Here is a 25,401-nt window from a genome sequence, read left to right on the forward strand (position 1 = left end):
ACGTTGCCACAAAGGATGAGGAGAAGGCTGAGGTACTTAATGCCTTCTTTGCCTCAGTCTTTAATAGTCAGACTGGTCATCCTCAGGGTATTCAGCCCCCTGAGCTGGGAGATGGAGATAGGATGCAGAATGAAGCCCCAATAATCGAAGAGGCAATAGACACCGACCTGCTCCTCCACCTGGATGCTCATAAGTCCATGGGGCCAGATGGGATCCACCCGAGGATACTGAGGGAGCTGGCAGAGGAGCTTGCCAAGCCACTCTCCATCATTTACCAGCAGTCCTGGTCAACCAGGGAGGTCCCAGATGACTGGAAGTTAGCAAATGTGACGCCCCTCTACAAGAAGGGCCGGAAGGAGGATCCAGGGAACTACAGGCCTGTCAGCCTGACCTCAGTGCCGGGGAAGGTCATGGAGCAGATCATCTTGAGTGCCATCACGCAGCACATGTGGGACAACTGGGGGATCAGGCTCAGCCAGCATGGGTTTATGAAAGGGAGGTCCTGCTTGGCTAACCGGATCTCCTTCTATGACAAGGTGACCCACTTAGTGGATGAGGGGAAGGCTGTGGATGTTGTCTACCTGGACTTTATAAGGCCTTTGACACTGTCTCCCACAGCATTCTCCTGGAGAAACTGGCTACTCACGGCTTGGATAAGCGAACTCTGCACTAGGTTAAAAACTGTCTGGATGGCTGAGCCCAGAGAGTGGTGGTGAATGGAGTCAAATCCAGTTGGCAGCCTGTCACGAGTGGTGTTCCCCAGGGCTCAGTGTTGGGGCTGGTCCTGTTCAATATCTTCATTGATGATCTGGACGAGGGGATTGAGTGCACCCTCAGTAAGTTTGCAGATGACACCAAGTTGGGTGGAAGTGTCGATCTGCTGGAGGGTAGGAAGGCCCTGCAGAGGGACCTGGACAAGCTGGATCGATGGGCCGGGGCCAACTGTATGAGATTCAACAAGGCTAAGGGCCAGGTCCTGCACTTGGGTCACAACAACCCCATGCAACGCTACAGGCTTGGGGAAGAGTGGCTGGAGAGCTGCCTGGCGGAAAAGGACCTGGGGGTGTTGGTTGACAGCCACCTGAACATGAGCCAGCAGTGTGCTCAGGTGGCCCAGAGGGCCAATGGCATCCTGGCCTGTATCAAGAATAGTGTGGCCAGCAGGACCAGGGAGGTGATAGTGCCCCTGTACTCGGCACTGGTGAGGCCATACCTCGAGTACTGTGTTTAGTTTTGGGCCCCTCACTACAAGGACATCGAGGTGCTGGAGCATGTCCAAAGAAGGGCAACGAAGCTGGTGAAGGGTCTAGAGCACAAGTCTTATGAGGAGCGGCTGAGGGAGCTGGGGTTGTTTAGCCTGGAGAAGAGGAGGCTGAGGGGAGACCTTATTGCTCTCTACAGCTACCTGAAAGGAGGTTGTAGTGAGGTTGGGGTTGGTCTCTTCTCCCTAGTAACGAGTGATAGGACGAGAAGAAATGGCCTCAAGCTGCGCCAGGGGAGGTTTAGGTTAGACATTAGGAAAAACTTCTTCACTGAAAGGGTGGTCAAGCATTGGTACAGGCTGCCCAGGGAAGTGGTTGAGTCTCCATCCTTGGAGGTATTTAAAGAACGGAAAGATGTGGTGCTCGAGGACTTGATATAGATGGACTTGGCAGTGTTGGGTTAACGGTTGGACTCGATGATCTTAAGGGTCTTTTCCAACCTTGACGATTCTATGATTCTATGATTCTATGAATAAGGGGTGGATACTGTCCTGGTTTCAGCTGGGATAGAGGTAATTTTCTTCCTAGTAGCTGGTATAGTGCTGTTTTTTGGATTTAGGATGAGAATAATGTTGATAACACACTGATGTTTTGGTTCTTGCTAAGTAGTGCTAAGCTGTTGCTAAATAGGTGCTAAGTGGCGCTCACACCAGTCAAGGACTTTTCAGCTTCCCATGCTCTGCCAGGTGCACAAGAAGCTGGGAGGGGGCACAGCCAGGACAGCTGACCCAGACTGGCCAAAGGGCTATTCCATACCATATGACGTCATGCTCAGTATATAAACTGGGGCAAGTTGGCCGGGGGGGCAGTGATCGCTGCTCGGGGACTGGCTGGGCATTGGTCGGCGGGTGGTGGGCAATTGTAGAGTGTATCACTTGCTTTGTATATTATTACTGTATTATATTATTATTACTACTACTACTACCATTCTATGTCATTTTACTTCAATTATTAAACTGTTCTTATCTCATCCCACGAGTTTTCCGACTTTCACCCTTCCAATTCTCTCCCCCATCCCACTGGGGTGGGGGGAGTGAGCGAGCGGCTGTGTGGTGCTTAGTTGCTGGCTGGGGATAAACCACCACAATCAGTAATTGCAGGTCTCTTAAGTATGCATTTCATTTGTTCTATCTTTAATATCTTCTTAGCCCACTATCACATCCAAAACTTGATTTTTTTAATTTTTTTTTTTATTAGCATTGGCTATTGAAGTCTTGTGCTTCCATTTGAGAACATGAGAGCTGTTATCATCCCTCTTTTGTTATTGTCTCTAGCAGGGAGACAGAACCTGAATGGTACTGAATTTAAGATAATTTTTTCTATTTGTAGGCATCTGGCACTTAAATGCTGTGTGAGGAGAAAGACTTTTAGAAGTGAATTATTTTAGTTGTATTTCAATGTGATGGTGATGTTCTGAATTGTGATTTTTTTTTTTTCTTTTTTTCTCCAGAGCTGAGTTCAGAAAACTTAAAAAATTGCTTTAAGATCATCAATGCTTGTATTTTCTTATCATCATCTGAATTTTTAGAGGTATGTTACCATTATATAAAGCACCTTAGTTCCTTACTGGCTGACTGTTTTTTGGTTTGGTTTTTTTTCATCATGTTGGGAAACATCGTACACACAGACATTTATACTCTTAATCATTTATGTGTATACAAGCATATTGTTCTGATGTTAGCTCTTTATGGCACATGGTGGACACTCAATCAAATCATATTTGAGAAAGATTATTATTTAGAATTAATGTTTTGTGGCTTGATTTAGTACTTTGGTACCTGAAAAGGTCCTATGCAGAGTAGTACTATTTACTCTGTTAATTATCCTGCCATGTTAAAATTATGATCATAAGTTCTAGCAGGAAATGAACTAGAGATATTATGCCTTCTTCTCAAATCTTCTTAATTAGAAAACTCATTGATTGTTTAAAAAACCTGCAACTTAAAAAACCAACCAAACAACACTTTGATTAGATTTTAATTGGTTCAGGAAAGATGAGCCTTGTAGCAAATATGATCTTTGAAGAGAAGCTGAATCTTTGGCCATATGTAATCCCTAATGTGTTGAGTTTTGAAATATATACCCAGATATAAAACATGTTTGCATAATACCTTTTTTTTTCATTTAATTTCAGATGTATGCTGCTGACTTATGCCAGTCATTTTGTGAACTCTTAAAGGACATAACTACCGAAGGTCAAGTTCAAGTTTTAAAGGTAGAGTCTAATGAAAATAATGTTAATACCCAGATATTCATCTCTGGACATCTTTATTCTTCGTAATGTTTTGTCAGGTTAGAGTAATATTTTCAAGTATGATGAATGTAGAACATGTAGGAAAAAAACCAGCTTATTTAGCACACGTTGTCATTGGAGTCAGTGGTGTTTTAAGCTACATATTTAAAGTGTGTGTGTGTGTGTGTCTATAGAGAGTGCATATGTACATGTGCACACAAATATATTTTTAAAAAATACTAATTTTCCCAAGAGGAGGTTAGTATAGCCCCAAATATAGCACCCTAAAAGATAATTATCTAACACTGTTACTGTACCCTCTCTGCAATCCTTTCTTTACTTCATGTGATTCCAAGGTGTTGTCCTTAGGTAAATGAGTTCTAAGCTAGTTTGAGTCTGAGTTTGTACAGATGGATTTAGATTGAGAGTCCCTGAGATCTTTCCCATTTGATTATTTTCTAGATTACTAGAGAAAGGAGGTTAGTGAGGGCTTCGACCCTCATGAAAATAGTTTATTCTACAGCCTGGCAACAGCACACTTAAACAGCCAGATGACCAGTCACTGCATTGCAAAGAAGATGCTATTCATAGAAAATCTTGAGAGCATTAAGTTGCAAAGCAAGGATTGTGTTTGGATCAAAGTAACTTGATTTAATCTTTGGCTATCAGTGGACTCATGGAAGTTATAGAGTTGTTCAATTCTAATTGAATTTTGGAATGGAGAAGAGTACAAAAGTATAACATATAAGATACTCACACTTCTAATTACAAAATAAAAAGGCAAAATTAATCTAATTAATGAGTTTTAGAAGCTGTCATAATTCAGTTTTCAGCTTGGTTCAGAATTCAGAAAAAATATTTTTCATTATTTGGATGAAAATGTAACATGAAGAAATTATTTAACCCTAAAAAAGCCAAAATTATACTTGTGTACGAATAATCTAGGTTCATTTTGAGTGTTTCTAATCAAAATGTGAAAAGTAAGGTAATTATTTAATTGCTGTATCTAGCCATCCAAATTGTGAGTTTTGTCTGTACCCTATCAGCCAGTATTGATTCCTTTGCTCATACAAACAACATTATTATATCTACTAATTTTTTGATATATTAATTTTCCTTTTCAGCTTTCAATACAATAAAAAAATAATCATACAGTTCAATTTTCATAACTATACATTTGAATAACTGGCAAGATAAGGGTTAAGTAATGAGTCTGCATACATGTGTATTATTATAAAAACTGTTTAGGTGATTTTATGATTAAATAAGCACTAAAGGATCAAGATTCACTTTTGGGGTTTTTTGCTGCATTTCTGTATGATCGTTGGAACTTAATAGGTCTAGAGCCAAGCTTTTCCAGTCTTTATTGAATGTTGGATGTATGTGCTTGCTTTATCACATTCCTTTGTGTAGTGTACTTGCATTTGTACCATGACAGTGTCCAACCAATCTTTGTTTTTGTCATGAACTGCTATTGTAATGGCAACAACTGCTTAAACAGAGTTGCTAGAGGCTTTTCAAAGTATTTGAAAAACTATTTTCACACAAAATTCAAGTGGTATTATGAAACATGTTATGTAATTCATAAGCTTTTAAACTATTAAACGTGATACTTTAAGTGTGCCTTTTGAAGAATTTCAGGAGGAAATAAAATTGGAGTATGCACTGAAAGATAGTTGAGTAGTAACTGTAGCATATTACATTTTATGTTTCCAGTGGCTGTAGTTGGAACTCTGTGTTGCTTATAAAATCTTGAACTTGATTTCACTTCATTATAAATGTAATGGAGGCAAAAATTAGAGCCCACACAACTACTTGCAGAATCCCAGGAAAGGAAAGCAAGAGAAGTTGATAGTCCTCTCCATTTGTAGTTCTTGCTGTGAGGAGCTTAAGGACTCTAGTTCTGTAGTTTAAAATGTCAATTCATCTCTATTAATACTATTATTTAGAGTCTATAGTTGGGCAAATGTTTGATGCAGCAGCTTGTAATCTGATCCCTAAAATGGAATGATGTTGCTAATATAGTATCATTTATCCACTTGGCTCCCAGTGTGACCTTGCATTACCCACAAGGTTTGTCCAGTATACTTTGAACACCTTCCTAGTATGCCTACCTGCAGAGGGATAACTGAGATATAATCCATTTAAGTATTTTTATAAAAAAGAAAACATTTTGTCAGGCATCACTGCTGACTTGTTAAACAAAAATACCCTAAGATAAATATTGGGAAGAGAAACACCTGGGAGCGTTCTCTGAAATATTTTCTTACAAGCAGCTTTGACTGGATTGAAAATAGACATTAGAACAGTAAATAAATGGATAAAGTTGAAAAACATTAATTTGGACTGATAAGACTATTTATTTCAAGATTACTGAATCGTGATGTGACTTGATTTTCTAATTATCTGAGAGAGACCATTAAAGGTTTGAAAAGATTCTGTACAAGGAACAAATGGGTTAGCCAAAACTTCCAGTTCCCAGAAGATATGAGTGGGGGAAAAGTTATGGTTCCCCCCCATATAATAATATGTTAAAGGTCTACAAAATTGAGAGGCAGTGAAAGGGGTCAACTGCTTAACATCTCTCTCAAGGCAAGAAATAGGGGCCATTAAATGAAGCTAGTAGGAACAAGGTTCAAAAAGAAAAAAGAAAAAAAAAAAAAAAACAAAAAAAAGCAAAGCTGTCTTCAAGCAGCAGGATTTTTACATACACATGGATTCAGGGGAGACTGGACAAGAGCACAGAAGAATAGTTCCTTGAGGAAGTCCCCCTGAGCTCAAAGTAGGTGGAGACTGAGAAGAGCATTTAAGGGAGGTTCCTTTATATACTTACCCCATTCTTTCTTTTTTATACACATCTGTGCATAGATGTGTGGTGTCTGTCCTTACTCTCCATAGGAGTGGATAGGTATCAGCCCATTATTCTCACAGCCTCTTCCCCTTGGTACAAGGAGAGAGCCCAAACAGCTGGGGAGAAGAAAGCCTGAAGAACACAGGAAAAAAAAATTCTTCAGGGAACAGCTCATGGGGTGTCGTGGTTTAACCCCAGCCAGCAACTAAGCACCACGCAGCCGCTTGCTCACTCCCCCCTTGGTGGGATGGGGGAGAGAATCAGAAGGGTAAAAGGGAGAAAACTCGTGGGTTGAGATAAGAGCAGTTTAATAATTGAAGTAAAATAAATTAGAACAGTTAAATAGGCAAAGCAAAAACTGCGCACGCAAACAAAACAAAACAAGGAATTCATTCACTGCTTCCCATGGGCAGGCAGGTGTTCAGCCATCCCCAGGAAAGCAGGGCTCCATCACGCATAACGGTTACTTGGGAAGACAAACGCCATCATACCCAATGTCCCCCCTTCCTTCTTCTTCCCCCAGCTTATATACTGAGCATGACGTCATATGGTATGGAATAGCCCTTGGGCCAGTCTGGGTCAGCTGTCCTGGCTGTGCCCCCTCCCAGCTTCTTGTGCCCCCGGCAGAGCAGGGGAAGCTGAAAAGTCCTTGACTGGTGTGAGCGCCACTTAGCACCTATTTAGCGACAGCTTAGCACTACTTAGCAAGAACCAAAGCATCAGTGTATCATCATCGACATTGTTCTCATCCTAAACCCAAAACACAGCCCCATACCGGCTACTAGGAAGAAAATTACCTCTATCCCAGCTGAAACCAGGACATGGGGGAAGAAAAAAAAGAGCAGAGAAGAAAGTAAAAACTGGGAACGGGGGGGTGGTGGTGTGGGGGGGTGTGTGTGTACTGAGAATAGCACATCTTATTTGATCACCTGCAAAGAGATGGTAGGTCCTAATCGATGGTTCTTCAAAAAAGTGACAGGGCAAAGCTATGGAAATAAGCCTTAAACTGCTGGCACTCCTCCCTCTCAACCCACCTCATCAAGCTTCTTTTCCTGGAGCCAGGGCTGGCCAGCTTTGCTAGGGCCAGGAGGAGACTGATGAGGAGGTGTTTGGCTTAGGTGGCTTTCACTTGGCATGTCAGTTTTCATCAGGCCCGTTATGCAAATCAGGTTTGCAGAGTACTTCACTAGAATATACTTTCGACAGTCCTGGGTTTTGCTGGTATTTAATGGTAAACATCCTACCAGGACTTTATATATAGACCAGTATATGTAGTTTTAAAGCTACAGTTAAGATTTTTAAATGTACTTTACTAATTGTCTAATTTGCTTTTGTTCTTAAGGTTGTGGAAAACATCCTAAAAGTAAACCCTGTTTTGGGTCCTCAAGTGTTTCAATCCCTTCTGCCATCAGTATTCAGGGGGATTATAGATGGGGAGGTAAGAGTTACTCTTTTAAACTACTCTCTACTTTTCCTTTTGAACAGGAAAGTACCTTCTGTTATCTGGCCCAGTTTTCTCATATTGATGCTGCTCTCACTTTCTCTAGTTTTAAGAGCATCTAATAGGTCTTTGGCAGCTATTTTAAAAATCCGTACATAGTAACATAGTAGCACAAAAGTTAAAGCAACATATTCATCACTTATTCTGTCATCTAGTGTTTATTTTAATAAAATAACACAAATTTTATTCTGCCATTCCTTCACTATTAACACTGAAAAGTTGCTATGACTATACACTTAGATCCATTGTAGGTGTTGGGGTTTTTTGTTGTGCTTTAAGACACTTATACTACTCCTTTTTAAGTGTACCTGCACCAGAGAAAAACAAACTGAAAGGGCAGGATGTCGTTGTTTAACCCCAGCCAGCAACTAAGCACCACACAGCCGCTCACTCTCTCCCCCGGCAGTGGGACGGGGGAAGAGAATTGGAAGGGTAAAAGTGAGAAAGAAACTCGTGAGTTGAGATAAAAAAATTAATAATTTAAATAAAATAATAATAATAATTGCAATGAAAAGGAAAATAACAAAGAGAGAGAAATAAAACCCAAGAAAGACAAGTGATGCAAATTAAAACAATTGCTCACCACCAACTGACCGATGCCCAGCCAGTCCCTGAGCAGTGGCCCCTATGTCAACCTCCTCCCTAGTTTTATTGCTGAGCATGACGTCATATGGTATGGAATATCCCTTTGGTCAGTTGGGGTCAGCTGTCCCAGCTGTGTCCCCTCCCAACATTTTGTGCACCCCCAGCCTACTCGCTGGTGGGGTGGTGTGAGAAACAGAAAAGGCCTTGACTCTGTGTAAGCACTGCTCAGCAGTAACTAAAACATCCCTGTGTTATCAACACTGTTTCCAGCACAAATCCAAAACATAGCCCCATACTAGCTACTATGAAGAAAATTAACTCTATCCCAGCCAAAACCAGCACAAAGGAGAAGATTGACTTGACCTTCTTTTTCTTCTTTTTCTAATTGACATAACTAATATGAAGAGCTGAAAGATGTGAGAATGCTTTATGTGAGATAGGAGAGGCTTTAAGTTTTTCCTTGCTTAGATGTCTTAAGTTCTCCCTTTTCTCTCTCTCTGTCTTCAACAAATTTCCATGGTGCATAAAAAGGAGTAAAATCCAATATGCTTTAACTGTGGTGAACCTTACAGTACTATCAGGAGAAAAAAATACTTTTATCAGCAGAATCAGTGGGTGGAATTTGCTATACTCTTGATTTTTTTGATCAAAACCTTTGCTTTTTTCCGAGTTGAAGACTTTCAGATATCAATATTTGGCTCCCATTATTTATTGAGTTAACTATTTCCAAGATTAAACCAAGTAATATTACTTAGCAATGTACTTTTTGAGGTACAGAACACAAAAAAGTTAGTTTGTTTGAACAATTTGCAGTTGAAGGGAAGACACAGAACTGGAGAGTGGATTATTAAAATGTCTTCTGATTTAAGACTGTAATAAATTCATTGCCCCCTATTCAAAAAGGTATTAGTCTGGGTTAACGTTTTCAGGTAAATGTGGGCGTTTTGTAGAATTGCCTATTTAAAAAACAAAATACTGTTATATTGGTAGATGCTCAGTTTAATAAGAAGAAATCTGTAGCTTCTTTTGAAATTAAAAACAGTAACAAAAGATAAAAAAATAATGAGCTTATTACGGTATCCAGTTAATTTTGATACACTTGCAAATTAGTTTTTGGCAAATGTATTATAGCATCTCTCAGAGAAATAAGTAACAACAACTTCAGAAATACTAAGCACTTTTTAATGTTACTGAAATTGTAAATAGTAATTTTGAACCATAATCAACTTTGAAAGTAATTTTTTAACAGTACAAGATATTGTTTATTCCTTAAGATGCAGGCTTTTAAATGTAAAGTAAAATCATTTTGCAAGCTGTCTTGGCTGTTTGGGGGGGAAACTGACTTTGCCATTGCCATAGTTTTCCTATTGTAAGAATTGAGAAACTCTAGTAATGACTGTTCACTCAGTCTCATGTTCTTAGAGGCATTTAAACTACAATTGATAATTTCTAATTTAGTAAAATAAATAATCTATGCAAGTATTTTCCATGTATTTCTGCTCTATATGTGTATTGGGTTTGCGTGGTAAGGTATTGGTAGCGGGGGGGCTACAGGGGTGGCTTCTGTGAGAAGATGCCAGAAGCTTCCCCATGTCCAATAGAGCAAGTGCCAGCCAGCTCCAAGATGGACCCGCCGCTGGCCAAGGCTGAGCCAATCAGTGACGGCGGTAGTGCCTCTGTGATAACATATTTAAGAAGGGGGAAAAAAAAAAAAACAAACCTGCGCAACTGCAGCCAGGAGGAGTGAGAATATGTGAGAGAAACAACTCTGCGGACACCAAGGTCAGTGAAGAAGGAGGGGGAGGAGGTGCTCCAGGCGCTGGAGCAGAGATTCCCCTGCAGTCTGTGGTGAAGACCATGGTGAAGCAGGCTGTCCCCCTGGGGGGTGTGTTTGAGTAGATCACTTAAAAGAAGGATTTATAAAACTAATAATGCTTAAGCACTTCCAGTTTAGATTGTATTGTGCTACAGACTAACGCAAAAAATCTCTGATATATATTGAAATTAATTTCATAGATGCGAACAAATTACAAGAAGATTGCTATTGTGATGTGGAATTTTTAAAAGAACCTTAAGAAGCAGTGTAGAAAGATTCAACTGGAAAGTCAAATTGCAGGCAATAAAGATGTAGGTGTATCAAACATTCACTTTGCCTTATTTTCAGTCTGTTATTCTCCATTCAAAGAAGAACAGTACAAGGACAGCTGCGGAAGGGCTAGAGAGTACTGTGGTAGGAATAATTAAGTATCATCCTGCAGTCATATCAATCACAACAAAATTCCACAGATCAAGGAGAACTGCCCATGAGATGCTATATTTACTGTTCAAGCCTTAAAGAAATCAGATCCCTGAACTGTCACTGAGAAATTGAAATGAGAGATTTTTGAAGTGCTAAACTTGACCTGATAAGAGCATACAGAGGCATAAAAGTTTGAGAGATGTGTTGTCAAGTCACTGGAGGTGCTCGGTGCGTGATGTCCTTTTGCACGAGACAGCATATGTGCTTATCCATAGAGACCTTTTCTGCTAGCATTAATATCTCTCCACCACTTGGTACACAGGCTAGGACCAAATCTTCACCTTCTCTTCTTCTCTGTCAAAGGCTCCTGGAGACATTGTCTGCCTTCCTCATCGAAGGAAAAGTGGGAGAGCTGAGATTGTGTTATAGGCAGTCCATCCCACAGAGCTTCCAGGTCAAGCTGTGGGGAGAACACAAGGTTTCCTTCCAAACAGCTCAGAGAGGCTTGGGCCTCTCCTAGGGATCTCAGTACTGAGCCCAGACCCCTCTTGAGTCAGGGCTAGAGCAAAGCTTCTGTATGATAGCACAGGTGGGAACAGCATTCACCCGCATGAGACATGGAAAAGAGTGCCACCATCACAGGAATGAATCCCAGGCTGATCAAGGAGCTCATACAGATAGAAACTGTCTTTTGGTTGTAAGGGAGCAACTCCACACCAAGCTGGGTGTGAGGATGACGTGCTCTGCAGTTTATACCTTCTGTGTGGGCAAGTACACAAACATCTTCTCCAGGCAAAAATTTTTGCCTCTGTGTATATGTACACTCACAGGGCAATGTATATGTATGCTGTTTCATTTGAACTAGCTCACCAGGAAATGAGAACACTGGAAAGCTACTGCCCCACTTCACTTTTGACTAAAAATGTGGGAAACAAAGAAATGTCATCATTTATAAAACAAATCTGAAGAGCATGGTCAGTAACATTTATCAACTAACTACAGATGTTTTTTTTATTTAATATGCCTACTAGTTTTATGTGCAATGTTAATTTTAATAACCTTACCTTTTTCTTTCTGTATCATATTTAAGATAGTTTTACTGAAGTTCTTACAATTATTTTAAAACATTATTTTCAGGGTATTTTAATCGATCTCCAACATCCACCCAAATGTAGGCAGACAAATATTCACCAAGAAAAACACCAATAATCTGAAAAGTAAACATTCAATTTCTCATTTTTTCAACATAATTAAACTGTGAAATTTTAAAATCCCAATAAGTATTTTCTTAAGTAAATATGTAATGATTCTGTATAACCTTATGGTTACCAAAAATTACTGATGTTATTATAAAGGCAGTATTTAATTTGAAATCAGCATCTTTATAGCTATCGGTCAAGAGGAAACAACTTTTGTTAGCAAACAATTAAACAACAAAATGCAAAGTAAGATTAAAATTGATGTTGCTGATGTAAATCAGTCAAAGATTGACAAAAATCTTTTTGGCAGCGTTACACAGCAATCACTCATGGAACTCCCCCTGAATCTTTCTGCAAGCTGAAGCATTTGGTGCAATTTTTCAGTGCTCGGCCATCTCTCCAGAAGGCACCTAAGAGCAGCAATTGGCTTTGCAGTTATTTCCATCACTGTCTTTCAAAGTGGTCTTAATGGACCATATGTTCTCAGTAAAGGGTTCATTTCTCTACTGAATCCCTCTGCATACTGAGGAAGGATTATCCTGTCACATCACTGGGAAGTGTAACACAGTCTCATAGGCAATCAAAACCCAGGTGCCTCCAATATTTTCTTCCCAACACAAGAGACAAAGCCATGTCTGCCACTAAAGGGGTTTAAGCACTAACCTGCAGTGGGGCAGCATTGCTCCTGGGAGTCCCTTGGTCTCAGGCACAGCTAAAGCTCTGCTATCTGGTAAATGTACCCCTTCAGGACATATTTGGCCAGTTCAGTGACATCTGTCCCCATTTCAGTACGAGAAGCAGCATGTTCCTCACCAATACCCAATTTAGTTTTTCTGGGCACAAAATGCATTCACTTTTCATATAGCCTCCCTCAGCCTTTCTTGCTTTTCTTGGTCTAAGATGTGACTTGGCAACTTCCCTCTTCTCCCAAACTTGCAAACAAGAAGCAAGAGTTTCATTCAACCTGGAGGTCCCAGAGCTCTTCAGCTGCACTTCTTCGGGTAGGGGAGAGCCTACACTAACCATAACCATACCAAGCTCAGGTTCACACAGGTAGAGAGTCTTGTGTTCTTAGAGGCATTTAAACTACAATTGATAATTTCTAATTTAGTAAAATAAATAAATGATGTATGCAAGTATTTTCCATGTATTTCTGCTCTATATGTGTATTGGGTTTGCATGGTAAGGTATTGGTAGTGGGGAGGCTACAGGGGTGGCTTCTGTGAGAAGATGCCAGAAGCTTCCCCATGTCCAATAGAGCCAATGCCAGCCAGCTTCAAGACGGACCCACCGCTGGCCAAGGCTGAGCCAATCAGCGATGGTGGTAGCTCCTCTGTGACAATATATTTAAGAAGGGGGAAAAAAAAAAACCTGCGCAACTGGAGCCAGAAGAGAGGAGTGAGAATATGTGAGAGAAACAACAATTTCCTGGTTTTACTTGGGTTTTTCGCATAAACTAAATATTACCTAATTATCTGCATTTGCTACCTGAGTCTGGCCACTCAGTGTTAGCACTTTTTTTGTCTGACTGATATATGCATCTGTATTATTTTCCACATTTTGTATTCTTACTGCCTGCTTGCCACTCATATCTGTCCACATGCATTTTCATTCATTTATTAAAAGCTCTTGGTACTTCATAAAATAAAGTGAACCTTTTTTTACTAAATATGGGCCATTTTTTTTAAAGGACCTTTGTCTTTAAACTGATCTGAATAATAGTAGGTTCCAGCAACAAGATTTAGGCAAATAGGATACACTTATTGAGTAAAGGTGTCTCCATGCTCAACACCTGAGGGAAGTATGCATAGACACACAATAGCTAGAACGGTGAGGGGTTTTTGAAAAACACAAAAGGACTTGAAGTTTGGTGGAGGAGAATCATATCTGAGCTAGGGTATGAGACATGAGAGGTGACAGCAACCTGGAGTCCTAAGGATGAGTGCATTTGCAAATGTCACAAATTCCTGGTCTAGTTTAGTCATATTCCAGTTTGTCTACAATCTTAATTGCTTGTCTGTGATCCTACAGCTTCAAGAGTTCTCTTCTAGTATAGTACAGTAGATGTAGCTGGGTTTTATTAGATGTGCACTTGGTCCCCAAAATAGTGCCTAGCAAACATGGTCAGGAGCAGCAGCATAAATTTTCTTTAGGCCATTGTGGAAAGGATGTGGGTACCACTGTCTTAGGTGCTACATTTTGAGATACATATCTTCACCATTCTTTATTTTCTGAGACAAAAGTGGCTAAAATTGTACCACTTCCCCTTCTCATACCTATATATCTCTGGAAATAATCATAATCAGCTTGCTTACTGTGCTTTTGTCACTTTGTATAATGTCAGCATTACAGTGTTTTTGGAAGTCCTTATTTTGGGATACTGAGAGTTTTTAGTGATCTATTTAGCAAAGTAGATTTTTTTTTTTTTATTCCTTCAGTTATCATCTGTGTATCTTGGTAGAACACAACACTACTGAAAGATGCTTAAGAGTGAAAGGAATATTTTGGTCTCTAATAGGAAATGTAAACAACAGAATTTGGAAAAATATAGTGTCAGTGATCAGCTTAGCTTGGTCTGGTACCTAACTGTAAGCACGGGTAGCATTTGACACAATGTTGAAAGCTAAGCACTTCCCTTTTGCTGTTAAGTGTTATTAATGCTATGCCTTTCATTCTTGAATGGGAGGTTGCCAACATTCCTTTAACACAATGGCAATAAAATCTAGGTCTGGGATGTAAAGTCAGAATTTGTTACATAACTCATTTTATCATCCCGATAAAGAAAGGAGGATGTACCTTTGAAGCCATTTCCCTATCTTCCCCTCCTCTTTTTTTATTTTTCTAGTCAAAGGTGTGCTCACTCACACATCTAATAGACTATTAATATTAAAACGAGCTCTTTAAATTATGTTTTTGCAGTTGTCATCCATGTTTGGCCTTGGATTTGTTTAATTTGCCTGCCAGGTAGCAGTGCAGTTTTAATGACATGAGTGAAAAATGTGGGTTTGGTCTTAGTCTGAGTATCAGAGTCTGCATCATTCAAGTGTTACATATAGTACTAAGACTTCCTTAATTGTATGTCACGTCATAGCATTGACAAGAGGATGCACTCTTTAAACTTTCCTTGTTCAGAATCTCCGTTAATTTTTCCCCTACACCTAATTGTTGTTATGGACTGGTCAGGAACAAATTGTCATTTCCCATAAGACCCATAAGGCTTGTTTGCAAGGGAAAATGTAACAATTGATGGCAAGGGATTATGTCAGTAAATGCAGCTGAACTGCTGCAGAAAACAAACTGCAGTCAAAAGGGATTGATTGCTGCTGATATCTTGCTTTTGTTTGTGACCTATATAAAGAATTTCAGAAGTCTTTTCTAAAACTCTTCTAAATATAATCTACCCTAAAATTGAACCTTTTAATTGTATAGAAGACAGCAAAAGATGATAATGGACTAAATAGCTTTCTTCAAACCTTTTATCTTTATCCTCTGTAATGTGCAGTTTACATGTTTGCAAATTAGTTATTGATTGAGCAGTGACTAAAGTATACCATATTATTAAAAATGAGTCAAAAATCACAAGATTGTAATAGATTTTTAAAAATAATCAATACAGATTTGTAGGTGGTTTCCAGCTTGTTCTGAGCTGTTTTGGTACATCTACTTATCTTTTTGCCCTATACTCTGTGAAATTTGAGACTGCCTGAGAGTAGTTGAGATTTTTTGTGACTTTTCTTAACAGTTCAAGACTATTATGATGAGATAAGATCCCAAAAGTGGTTAACAACACAACATATGTCACTACAAGAACTTCTGCAAATAAGTATTGTCTTAAAAATTAACATTTCAAATTCAAACAATCTAATGAGTAAATGATGGTTTAACACATCAAATTTTTATATTAAGGAAATGTCTAGTGAGGTAGCATAAAGAATGTTTGTATTTTTAAAGAAGAAATATCATTTGTATTTTGTGTATGGTATTCTCTATAGTAATTTTCAGGAAATGCACTAATTGTTTATGCCTTCTCTTTTTGTAAAATTTGTAGAAGCTATCAGTTGCTAATGCTAAGTGCGTGCCCATGCTTCTCCTAAACTAGCAGGCAGTGTGCTGCTGAAAGCTGTACAATTGGATTTAGTTTTGAATCAATTTCTAGAGGTGAATTAGTTATTCTGGTTGAAATTTGGGAAATTATTTTGGTTTGAGTTCTTTAAATCTTTTGGTTTCAATTGCATTCATATTGAGTACATTTCTTATTGCTTTTCTAGTTTGAACAGAGTTTACTAAATATTGCAATGAAAAGTAGAGGCTAAAGCTATAAATATAGTTTTCCTCAGCATATCACATCTGTGGATTTCATTGATGGCCAACCTTTTTTATGTTATTGTTTTGTTCACAGGCTTACTGCTCATTCTGTAGAAAACTATTTTTTCTTGTCAGTTTGCATGACAAATGCAGTTCATTAGTGCATTAATTGTTTACTACTAGGTGAGAAATTTACTCTTAACAATTTCTCAAAGTGAGCTCTTAGTTTCATATGAGCTTTCTGTTATTTTATTTTACTAGAGTTTAAAGCCAAATAAGATTTACAAAAGGGAGACTAACTTATTTTCTTATGGGAAATTCTTATTTTTCTCAATGGGAAAAATAATTTTAATTCTTACTGTTTATCAGCATGTTGCAAAACCTGCTTGATAATTTAATCAAAAATAATAAATGCCAAGGATAAAAAGGAAAATAAGTTACAAAGACAGCTTCATAATTTTGAAATAGATGTTGTGATGTATGTTTGCATATATAAATGTTTAGTACTGTGGGTTTATTAAACAGGAATGTTTTTGCTAGGTTATTAATTTGGTATTACAGTTTCTGTGCCTGTGTATCCCCTTCGTAACAGTCAATGTTGCTATTCATAGAATCATAGAAACATAGAATCGTTAAGGTTGGAAAGGACCTCTGAAATCATCAAGTCCAACCTGTTAACCTAACTGCCCGGTCCACCTCTAAACCATGTCCCTAAGCACCACATCCACATGTTTTTTGAATACTTCCAGGGACTGTGATTGTAACATTTCCCTGGGCAGTCTGTTCCAATGCCTAACCACTCTCTCCGTGAAGAAATTTTTCCTGATATCTAATCTAAATCTCCCCTGGCACAACTTGAGCCCATTTCCTCTTGTCCTATCACTTGTTACTAGGGAGAAGAGACCGATACCCACCTTGCTACAACCTCCTTTCAGGTAGTTGTAGAGAGCAATAAGGTCTCCCCTCAGCCTCCTCTTCTCCAGGCTAAACACCCCCAGTTCCCTCAGCCGCTCCTCATAAGACTTGTGCTCCAGACCCTTCACCAGCTTCGTTGCCCTTCTTTGGACACGCTCCAGCACCTCGATGTCCTTCTTGTAGTGAGGGGCCCAAAACTGAACACAGTACTCGAGGTGCGACCTCACCAGTGCCAAGTACAGGGGCACTATCACCTCCCTGGTCCTGCTGGCCACACTATTCCTGATACAGGCCAGGATGCCATTGGCCCTCTTGGCCACCTGAGCACACTGCTGGCTCATGTTCAGGTGGCTGTCAACCAACACCCCCAGGTGCTCTTCCGCCAGGCAGCTCTCCAGCCACTCTTCCCCAAGCCTGTAGCGTTGCATGGGGTTGTTGTGACCCAAGTGCAGGACCTGGCCCTTAGCCTTGTTGAATCTCATACAGTTGGCCTCGGCCCATTGATCCAGCCTGTCCAGATCCCTCTGTAGGGCCTTCCTACCCTCCAGCAGATTGACACTTCCACCCAACTTGGTGTCATCTGCAAACTTACTGAGGGTGCACTCAATCCCCTCATCCAGATCATCAATAAAGATATTGAACAGAACCAGCCCCAATACTGAGCCCTGGGGAACACCACTCGTGACTGATCACCAACTGGATTTGACTCCATTCACCACCACTCTCTGGGCTCGGCCGTCCAGACAGTTTTTAACCCAGCGGAGAGTGCACTTATCCAAGCCATGAGCAGCCAGCTTCTCCAGGAGAATGCTGTGGGAAACGGTGTCAAAGGCCTTATAAAGTCCAAGTAGACAACATCCACAGCCTTCCCCTCATCCACTAAGCGGGTCACCTTGTCATAGAAGGAGACCAGGTTAGTGAAGCAGGATCTTCCCTTCATGAACCCATGCAGACTGGGCCTGATCCCCTGGTTGTCCTGCATGTGTCGCATGATGGCACTCAGGATGATCTGCTCCATGACCTTCCCTGGCACCGAGGTCAGGCTGACAGGCCTGTAGTTCCCCGGATCCTCCTTCCGACCCTTCTTGTAGATGGAATTATTATATTATATGAGAGTGGAATAGCACTCTGTGGAACAGAGAAATTTTCAGTAACTGAAGCAGCAAATCAAGATTTTTTTACCTTGGCAGGAATATGAAATACTAGGAGGAGTCTGCAATATTTGAGATAATCAGAAATTTTGAGATAATCTGGATGATAATGAGAAAAACAAAAAAGGGTTTTGATGTCCGATAAGTTAACATTAATAATGTGTCCGTAGCAGTTGTTACTGGATGTAGCTAGGTGAAATGAGATTAAATGTTGATGTGTATGCTACCCAAGCAGTAGGTTAGCAGATGAATTACTTTGACCTGAGGTTGTATCTGGAGAATGATGTGAGCAGAAGGTGGGTAGGTATTTGAAAACAAAACAAGAAAGTTGTATCATAGCCCACTGTGGTGAGTTGACCTTGGCTGGATGCCAGGTGCCCACCAAAGCTGCTCTATCATTCCCTCTCCTTAGCTGGACAGGGGAGAGAAAATATAATGAAAGGCTCGTGGGTCGCGATAAGGGCAGGGAGAGATCACTCACCAATTACCATCATGGGCAAAACAGACTCGACTTGGGGAAATTAGTTTAATTTATTACCAATCAAATCAGAGTAGGGTAATAAGAAATAAAACCAAATCTTAAAAACACCTTCCTCCCACCCCTCCCTTCTTCCCAGGCTCAGCTTCACTCCCGATTTCTCTACCTCCTCCCCCTGAGCGGCGCAGGGGGACAGGGAATGGGGGTTGCAGTCAGTTCATTACCCGGTGTCTCTGCCGCTCCTTCCTCCTCAGGGGGAGGATTCCTCACACTCTTCGTACCCTATAGTATATTTCGTGATTTTATAGTTACATTGCTATTTGTAGGCTTAATCTCTAACTTTCCATCTCATTTTGTTGTTTCCCCTTTCCCCCTTTGATGTGACTGGACTTTGCAGGTATTTAGTCCCTGTGATGGATAAACTGAGGATGTAATCTCAGGTACTTAAGTGAGAGGGATATTTATAGTGCACGTTTGCACTAAGTGTTTATCTGCACAAGGGACTCTGAAGGAAACTAAAGCTGTGGACCGAAGGTGTGGCTTTTAGAATGTACATAGACCTGTCTGGATAAGCTGGCTTTAAACACACCTTAAAAAACCTTCCCCCCCACCCTTCCCTTCTTCCCGGGCTCCCCTGAGCAGTGCGGGGGGACGGGGAAATGGGGGTTGCAGTCAGTTCATCACAAGTTGTTTCTGCCGCTCCTTCCTCCTCAGGGGGAGGACTCCTCACACTCTTTCCCTGCTCCAGCGTGGGGTCCCACCCACGGGAGACAGTCCTCCACAAACTTCTCCAACATGGGTCCTTCCCATGGGATGCAGTCCTTCACCAACTGCTCCAGCATGGGTCCTTTCCACGGGGTGCAGTCCTTCAGGAGCAGACTGCTCCAGCATGGGTCCCCCACAGGGTCACAAGTCCTGCCAGGAGCCTACTCCAGTGTGGGCTCCCCTCTCCATGGGTCCACAGGTCCTGCCAGCAAACCTGCTCCAGTGTGGGCTCTCCACAGGGTCACAGCCTCCTTCGGGTGCATCCACCTGCTCTGGTGTGGGGTCCTCCACGGGCTGCAGGTGGATATCTGCTCCACCATGGACCTCCATGGGCTGCAAGGGGACAGCCTGCCTCACCATGGTCTTCACCAGGGGCTGCAGGGGAATCTCTGCTCTGGTGCCTGGAGCACCTCCTCCCCCTCCTTCTTCACTGACCTTGGTGTCTGCACAGTTGTTTCTCTCACATATTCTCACTTCTCTCTCTCTTTTCTGGCTGCGGTTGTGCAGCAGTTTTTTTTCCCCTTCTTAAATATGTTATCACAGAGGCACTACCACCATCATTGATTGTCTCAGCCTTGGCCAGCAGCGGGTCCATCTTGGAGCCGGCTGGCACTGGCTCTGTCAGACATGGGGAAGCTTCTGGCATCTTCTCACAGAAGCCACCATTGTATCCCCCCGCTACCAAAACCTTGCCACGCAAACCCAGTACACTCTGCAGACAGAGATAGAACAGTATAAATGTTGCTATTGATTTAATAAAACATTTTGGATTCTGGATGGAAGATAAAGGATTTATAGATAAAGCAATAGTACTGTTACAAATAGGTATGCTTTATTCTAAAAGTTATATCTAACTTAGATAAAACTCTTTTGAGCTCTCCTAGTTAAAAACAGTAGTTTAAAAGAAACCAAAACAAAACAAAACACAGCAGCAGTTACAAACTAAGAGCTTGGTTTTCTCTAAAAAAAATATCATTGAGATTTCCTTTCCAACAATACTTCTGAAGCACAGATAAAATGGCTTCCTATATCCATGGCAACCTCACTTTAACCACTTCTTTCTTAGTTTCCTGAGCGAACAGTTGCAAATCCTGGTGCAAAATGTGAGAGCTCTAGTACGCAGCAATACTGCTTTTACAAAGGTTTCACAGATCAGTATAGTCAAATTAATCCAATGAACTGCAAAACGGCAAAATAACAGAAATAATGAACTTCAGATTTGGGGTAAGGAATTGTTTTTATTTATTTTTAATGTAACTCAGCTTTATAAAAGTAAAATTCAAATTATAAATGAGCCACCAGTGAAAGGAAACTTGTTTTCAGTTGGCATTTCTACTTGAATGCTATTGAAACATTTACTAGTCATTTTTAACTATAAAAAATAGTTAATAAGCAGTATTTTGGATTTACTAGAAACCATTATTTTGACAACTTAGTTACTTTTATGCTGTAACCAATTAAATATTTTCTGGCTAGGTTGGCAGCATATTTGTTTCATTGTTCATTTACTTTGAAAATTTTTTTCAGTGTAGTTCAAACTTATGATCCTTAAGTTTTATTTTGAAACTGCTTATTTGGCATGAAAGGAGAATATATAAAATACCAATCTTGAAGCAATGCTTTTTAAAGACTGTAAAAGTAGAATCTTTAAACTTTCAAATGAATAATATTTACAATTTTTTTTAATCTATCTCTACTAGCGAAGTCAGAGATGAATGTGAAGGCAAAAGACAGGGATATGTGTGGTCTGCAAAGTTCTCCACCCTGCCCAGGAGCATTCCTGTATATCCTTAATTTTTTTCTTTTGTTGCTGCTCCAGAAGGAGGTTCTTGGCTGTCCAGCTGTTTGCCAGCTCTGCACAGGGAGACAAGTTAACTATTGTAACTTAGGGCTTTTGAGCATCCCGCAGAACTTTCCAAAAACTACAATTCTTGTATACCTTAGTTGGAATAATATATTGCATGTCATTCCAAATGAATTAAGAGGCCTTCAGAAGCTTGCTGCACTATACGTGGATAATTCCAGTATTTTGTATGTACACCCAAAAGCTTTTGTGGACCTCCCCAAACTGTGCTAATTGCATCTAAATAACAATAATATTAAACGCCTGGATCCAGGAACCTTTGAAGGTCTTTCCAATCTTCATTGTTTATACCTTCAGAATAATTAAATAGCTTTTGTTCCCAGGGGATTATTTAGTGATCTCCTTTCTGTTAGATATTTAACACTTTAAAGAAATTGTCTCAGTGTCCTTGGAAGTGGGACTTTCTTAACACTTAACCTAGCCAATAATAAGATTTCACAGATATCAGATTCAGCATTTCATCATCTTGAAAACCTTTCATATTTGTTCCTTGAACAGTTTAACACTTGTGCCATCAAATGCTATTAGAAGGCTCAAAATCTTGAAAGACTTTCTTTGTCTCACAATCCCATTGGATCAATACATCCTTTTGCATTTAAAGGACTTAACGAGCTTAGATATGTGTCTTTAAAAAGTGTAAAGCTATTTACATATTGCTGTAAATGTATTTTTTTTGGCTTAAGCAACATTAGCCAGTTAATCTTAAGTTATAATGATTTAGAAAATATAAATTTCAGCACTTTTACTTTATTGAACAATTTAATTTATCTACAGCTAGACAGAAATAAAATAACCAGTATTGGCGATAGTACCTTTGAAAAAATGGGAGTCACTTAAAATACTCAGTTTAGCGTTTAATAATATTACAGAGTTGCAACCTGAAGTGCTCAAGCCCTTAGTGTCTTTAACTCATCTACAGGTAAAATATAATCCTTGGCACCGCAGCTGCAAAATACTTGGATTACTTAATTGACTATCATTGTCTCTTATTTCTGTAAAAATTCAGTGTCAAAATCCCCTCAGTATGCATGGTAGACTGTTGCATTACATTAAGTGGACTCATTTTGCAAACTGCAGTAGCCCTACTGCCAGCCCAGAAGCAACCTGGAATCTAGGATCTGTAGGTATCCATCACAGCACTACCACTTTGCTGGTGGCGTGGCATAAAGTAAACAGGAACACCACATTTGAGCAGTTTTTCAGTGTGGAAACTAAATATGTTACTTTCTGGGAAGGAACTACAGCTACATCTCCTAACCCGTTGCCCTATGAAGAAAATGCTGCTGAAATTTCATCATGGGCAGCTACAGTATTATCAGCATTACCAGTGCAAATACCAGCACAGATTATACCTGTTAACAGAACTGTAGAAGAAAAAGGTTTATTTCCAACAGATGCTGCTCCTGTATCATTAAAAACATCCCTACTTTGTACACAACAGGTTGGAAAGCTAAATCAGGCTTTTGACATTTTACTAGCCTTTTTTGTTCTGGCTTGTGCTGTGATCCTGTTCTTAACCTGTAAAATTATTCGGTTTAGGCAGAAACTAAAGGTGCTGGAAAACTATGGGGAAAAGAGAATAGAATATTATGGGGTTTATCAGCCTGGCAGATACAACAAAACTGACCCAGTGCAGTCTCTAACTCAGAATTCAATGGGACATTCAGAACTGGACCAAATTAGGCTTCTCAGTCAAACAGCATCTGAAAGTCAGGCACAGCTCATATTGTTTGAACAGTCATCATTGTAATTTATCTCATTTGATTTGATGTTAACTTAATTGTGATCTGAAATGTCAAGAAATCAAAGACTCAATTTTCTAAAATTCCTTCACTGATTAAAATCAACTGGTTGATAGAATTATGGAAAATGGTATAATTTGGGTTCTGAATCATCATTTGCTTCCTGAATATTTTGAAGTTTATTGATTTTATTAGATGTCATTTAAATCTGACATGGACTGGTATATTATCCTCTGCCCCTGTTGTAGGAATCTTTCACCTATAACACAAGTATCTGCATGGTAAAATATGCAGTAAAAAGTATGCTTATATATTTATCTTTAGTATGCAGTACTTATTGGTATTAACTTTCTATAGAAATTCCATAGCTAACTTGAAGGATAAGCAAGCAAAACATCAGTTTTTAGCAGGATCATGAAGCCAAGAAATTTGGGGGAATGAGAAAAAAACAATGCTTCATGTATTTATTGTAATGCACTTTCTGCTCTGCCTTCATTAATCATCACAGTGAAAAAAGTGAGCATATTTACAGCTACTATGTTCAAACTCTTGAGGAAAAAAAAAATTTAAATGATGATACAAATTTTAAGGATGATCCAAACATAGACCCACCATCAGTGAAGAAGGAGTTAGTACATGAATTATTACAGGAGCTTGACCCCTACAAATCGATGGGCCCTGACGCCATCCACCCGAGGGCGTTGAGAGAGCTGGCTGATGTCATTGCGGGGCCACTCTCCATAATCTTCGAGAAGCCGTGGAGATCGGGGGATGTCCCAGAGGACTGGAGGAAGGCAAATGTTACCCCTATCTACAAGAAGGGCTCAAGGGAGGATCTGGGTAATTATAGGCCCATCAGTCTTACTTCAATCCCTGGGAAAGTTATGGAACGGATCCTCCTGGGGGCCATCATGAGTCAAATGAAGCACGTGACTGGGAAAAGCCAACACGGCCTCACAAAAGGCAGATTGTGCCTGACAAATCTGGTGGCCTTCTATGATAAAGTGACCTGCTCGGTTGACGTGGGGCGAGCGGTGGACGTTGTCTACCTGGACTTCTCCAAGGCTTTTGATACGGTTCCCCATGGCCTCCTCCTGGAGAAACTGATGTGTTATGGCCTAGACAAGTGGTCTGTGCGGTGGGTGAGGAATTGGCTGGCGGGCCGCACCCAAAGGCTGGTGGTAAATAGCTCTTTTTCAAACTGGCGACCCGTCACATTTTTTTAGTGCATTATTATATTTTTTTCTCTTACATGTTTTCCACAGCTTGCACTGAAGGACCCTGTACACACTGTGTCATTGCAGCAGTTCATCTATGAGAAGCTAAAGGCACAGCAGGAATTACTGGGAGAACAAGGTTTTCATGCACTTATGGAAACCGTGGATACAGAAATAGTTGCACAGCTACAAGAATTTTTACAAGGCTTCTAAATGAGCAGAAACAAGATTTTGTATGTCCAATTTCCCTTTCAAAAAATATGAAAAAACTCTAGCCTTCCTTCTTGTATGGAAGAGCCTAATGAAAGCTGAAAATAACTTGTGTTAAAAAATAAAGAGCAGAATTGGGTTTTGTTTGGTTTTTTTTTTCTCGCTGTAAGGTTGAAAGCATAAATGTAAATTGACTCCTGGCTAGAGTTTACAAACTTGTTTCATGAGTATGTGTGATTTTTCTGTGTATGAAGAATGATAGATTGCATGAGGAAATATGTTTATTAATTTTTTTGCTTCCTCTGCTGTTAATAGAAAAAGGAAAGGTTTTTGATTCCACACTGAGAAGTGGAAGCTGATTTTGGAGATTTTTTTTTTTTATGCATTAGTAACATAATTTCTCTGCTTTGTACTTAATTGCTAGTGACAGCATTTTTCAGCAGCTGCTTAAGTAGGGAACTGTTTCAGCAGTAAACAGTTTTTAATGTGCACATAAACCTATGTATGTCTAAGATTCCCAAGCTTAAGAAGTTGAACACCACTTTTCCTTTCAGAATAAAAAGCTACAAAATGTGAATTCTCTCTCAAGCTGATAGGGTTTGAGTGTACTGTAGGTATTTAAGCTATCATCAGTCTTAGTAGGAGTGGGTTCTATGATATATTTAGCATTGTTGAGTAGTGTCCTTTTCATAAGATTAAGGACATCACAAATCTACTGAGTACATTTGATTTTTTGAGCAGACCCTGTAGGATGTAGTGAGGATAGTAGACTTAAGAAAAATGATGGAGAAATCTTGAAGATAGTTGGTGATTCAAAGGCAGTGTTTTTCCATTCCCTCTATTCCTCGAGAGAGAAAAAATGCTGAGGGGAAGGGGAACAAGGA

General features: G+C 40.0%; 1 protein-coding gene across 1 annotated transcript in view; it reads left to right on the forward strand.

Moving 5' to 3' along the window:
* The window catches only part of LRRC70 (leucine rich repeat containing 70), a gene marked incomplete at both ends in the record, with an annotated part of 47,645 nt that extends 23,125 nt beyond the window's left edge, over positions 1–24,520 (forward strand). Inside the window, 8 exon segments of the mRNA XM_082334897.1 lie at positions 21,185–21,558; positions 21,562–21,651; positions 21,655–21,714; positions 21,718–21,839; positions 21,841–21,884; positions 21,887–22,175; positions 22,177–22,267; positions 24,356–24,520. Of these exon segments, the coding sequence (XP_082191023.1) occupies positions 21,185–21,558; positions 21,562–21,651; positions 21,655–21,714; positions 21,718–21,839; positions 21,841–21,884; positions 21,887–22,175; positions 22,177–22,267; positions 24,356–24,520 (1,235 nt within the window).
* Positions 24,521–25,401: the final 881 nt, after the last annotated feature.

This window comes from Platalea leucorodia, assembly GCF_965183815.1.
Source record: "Platalea leucorodia genome assembly, chromosome: W".
NCBI lineage: Eukaryota > Metazoa > Chordata > Aves > Pelecaniformes > Threskiornithidae > Platalea > Platalea leucorodia.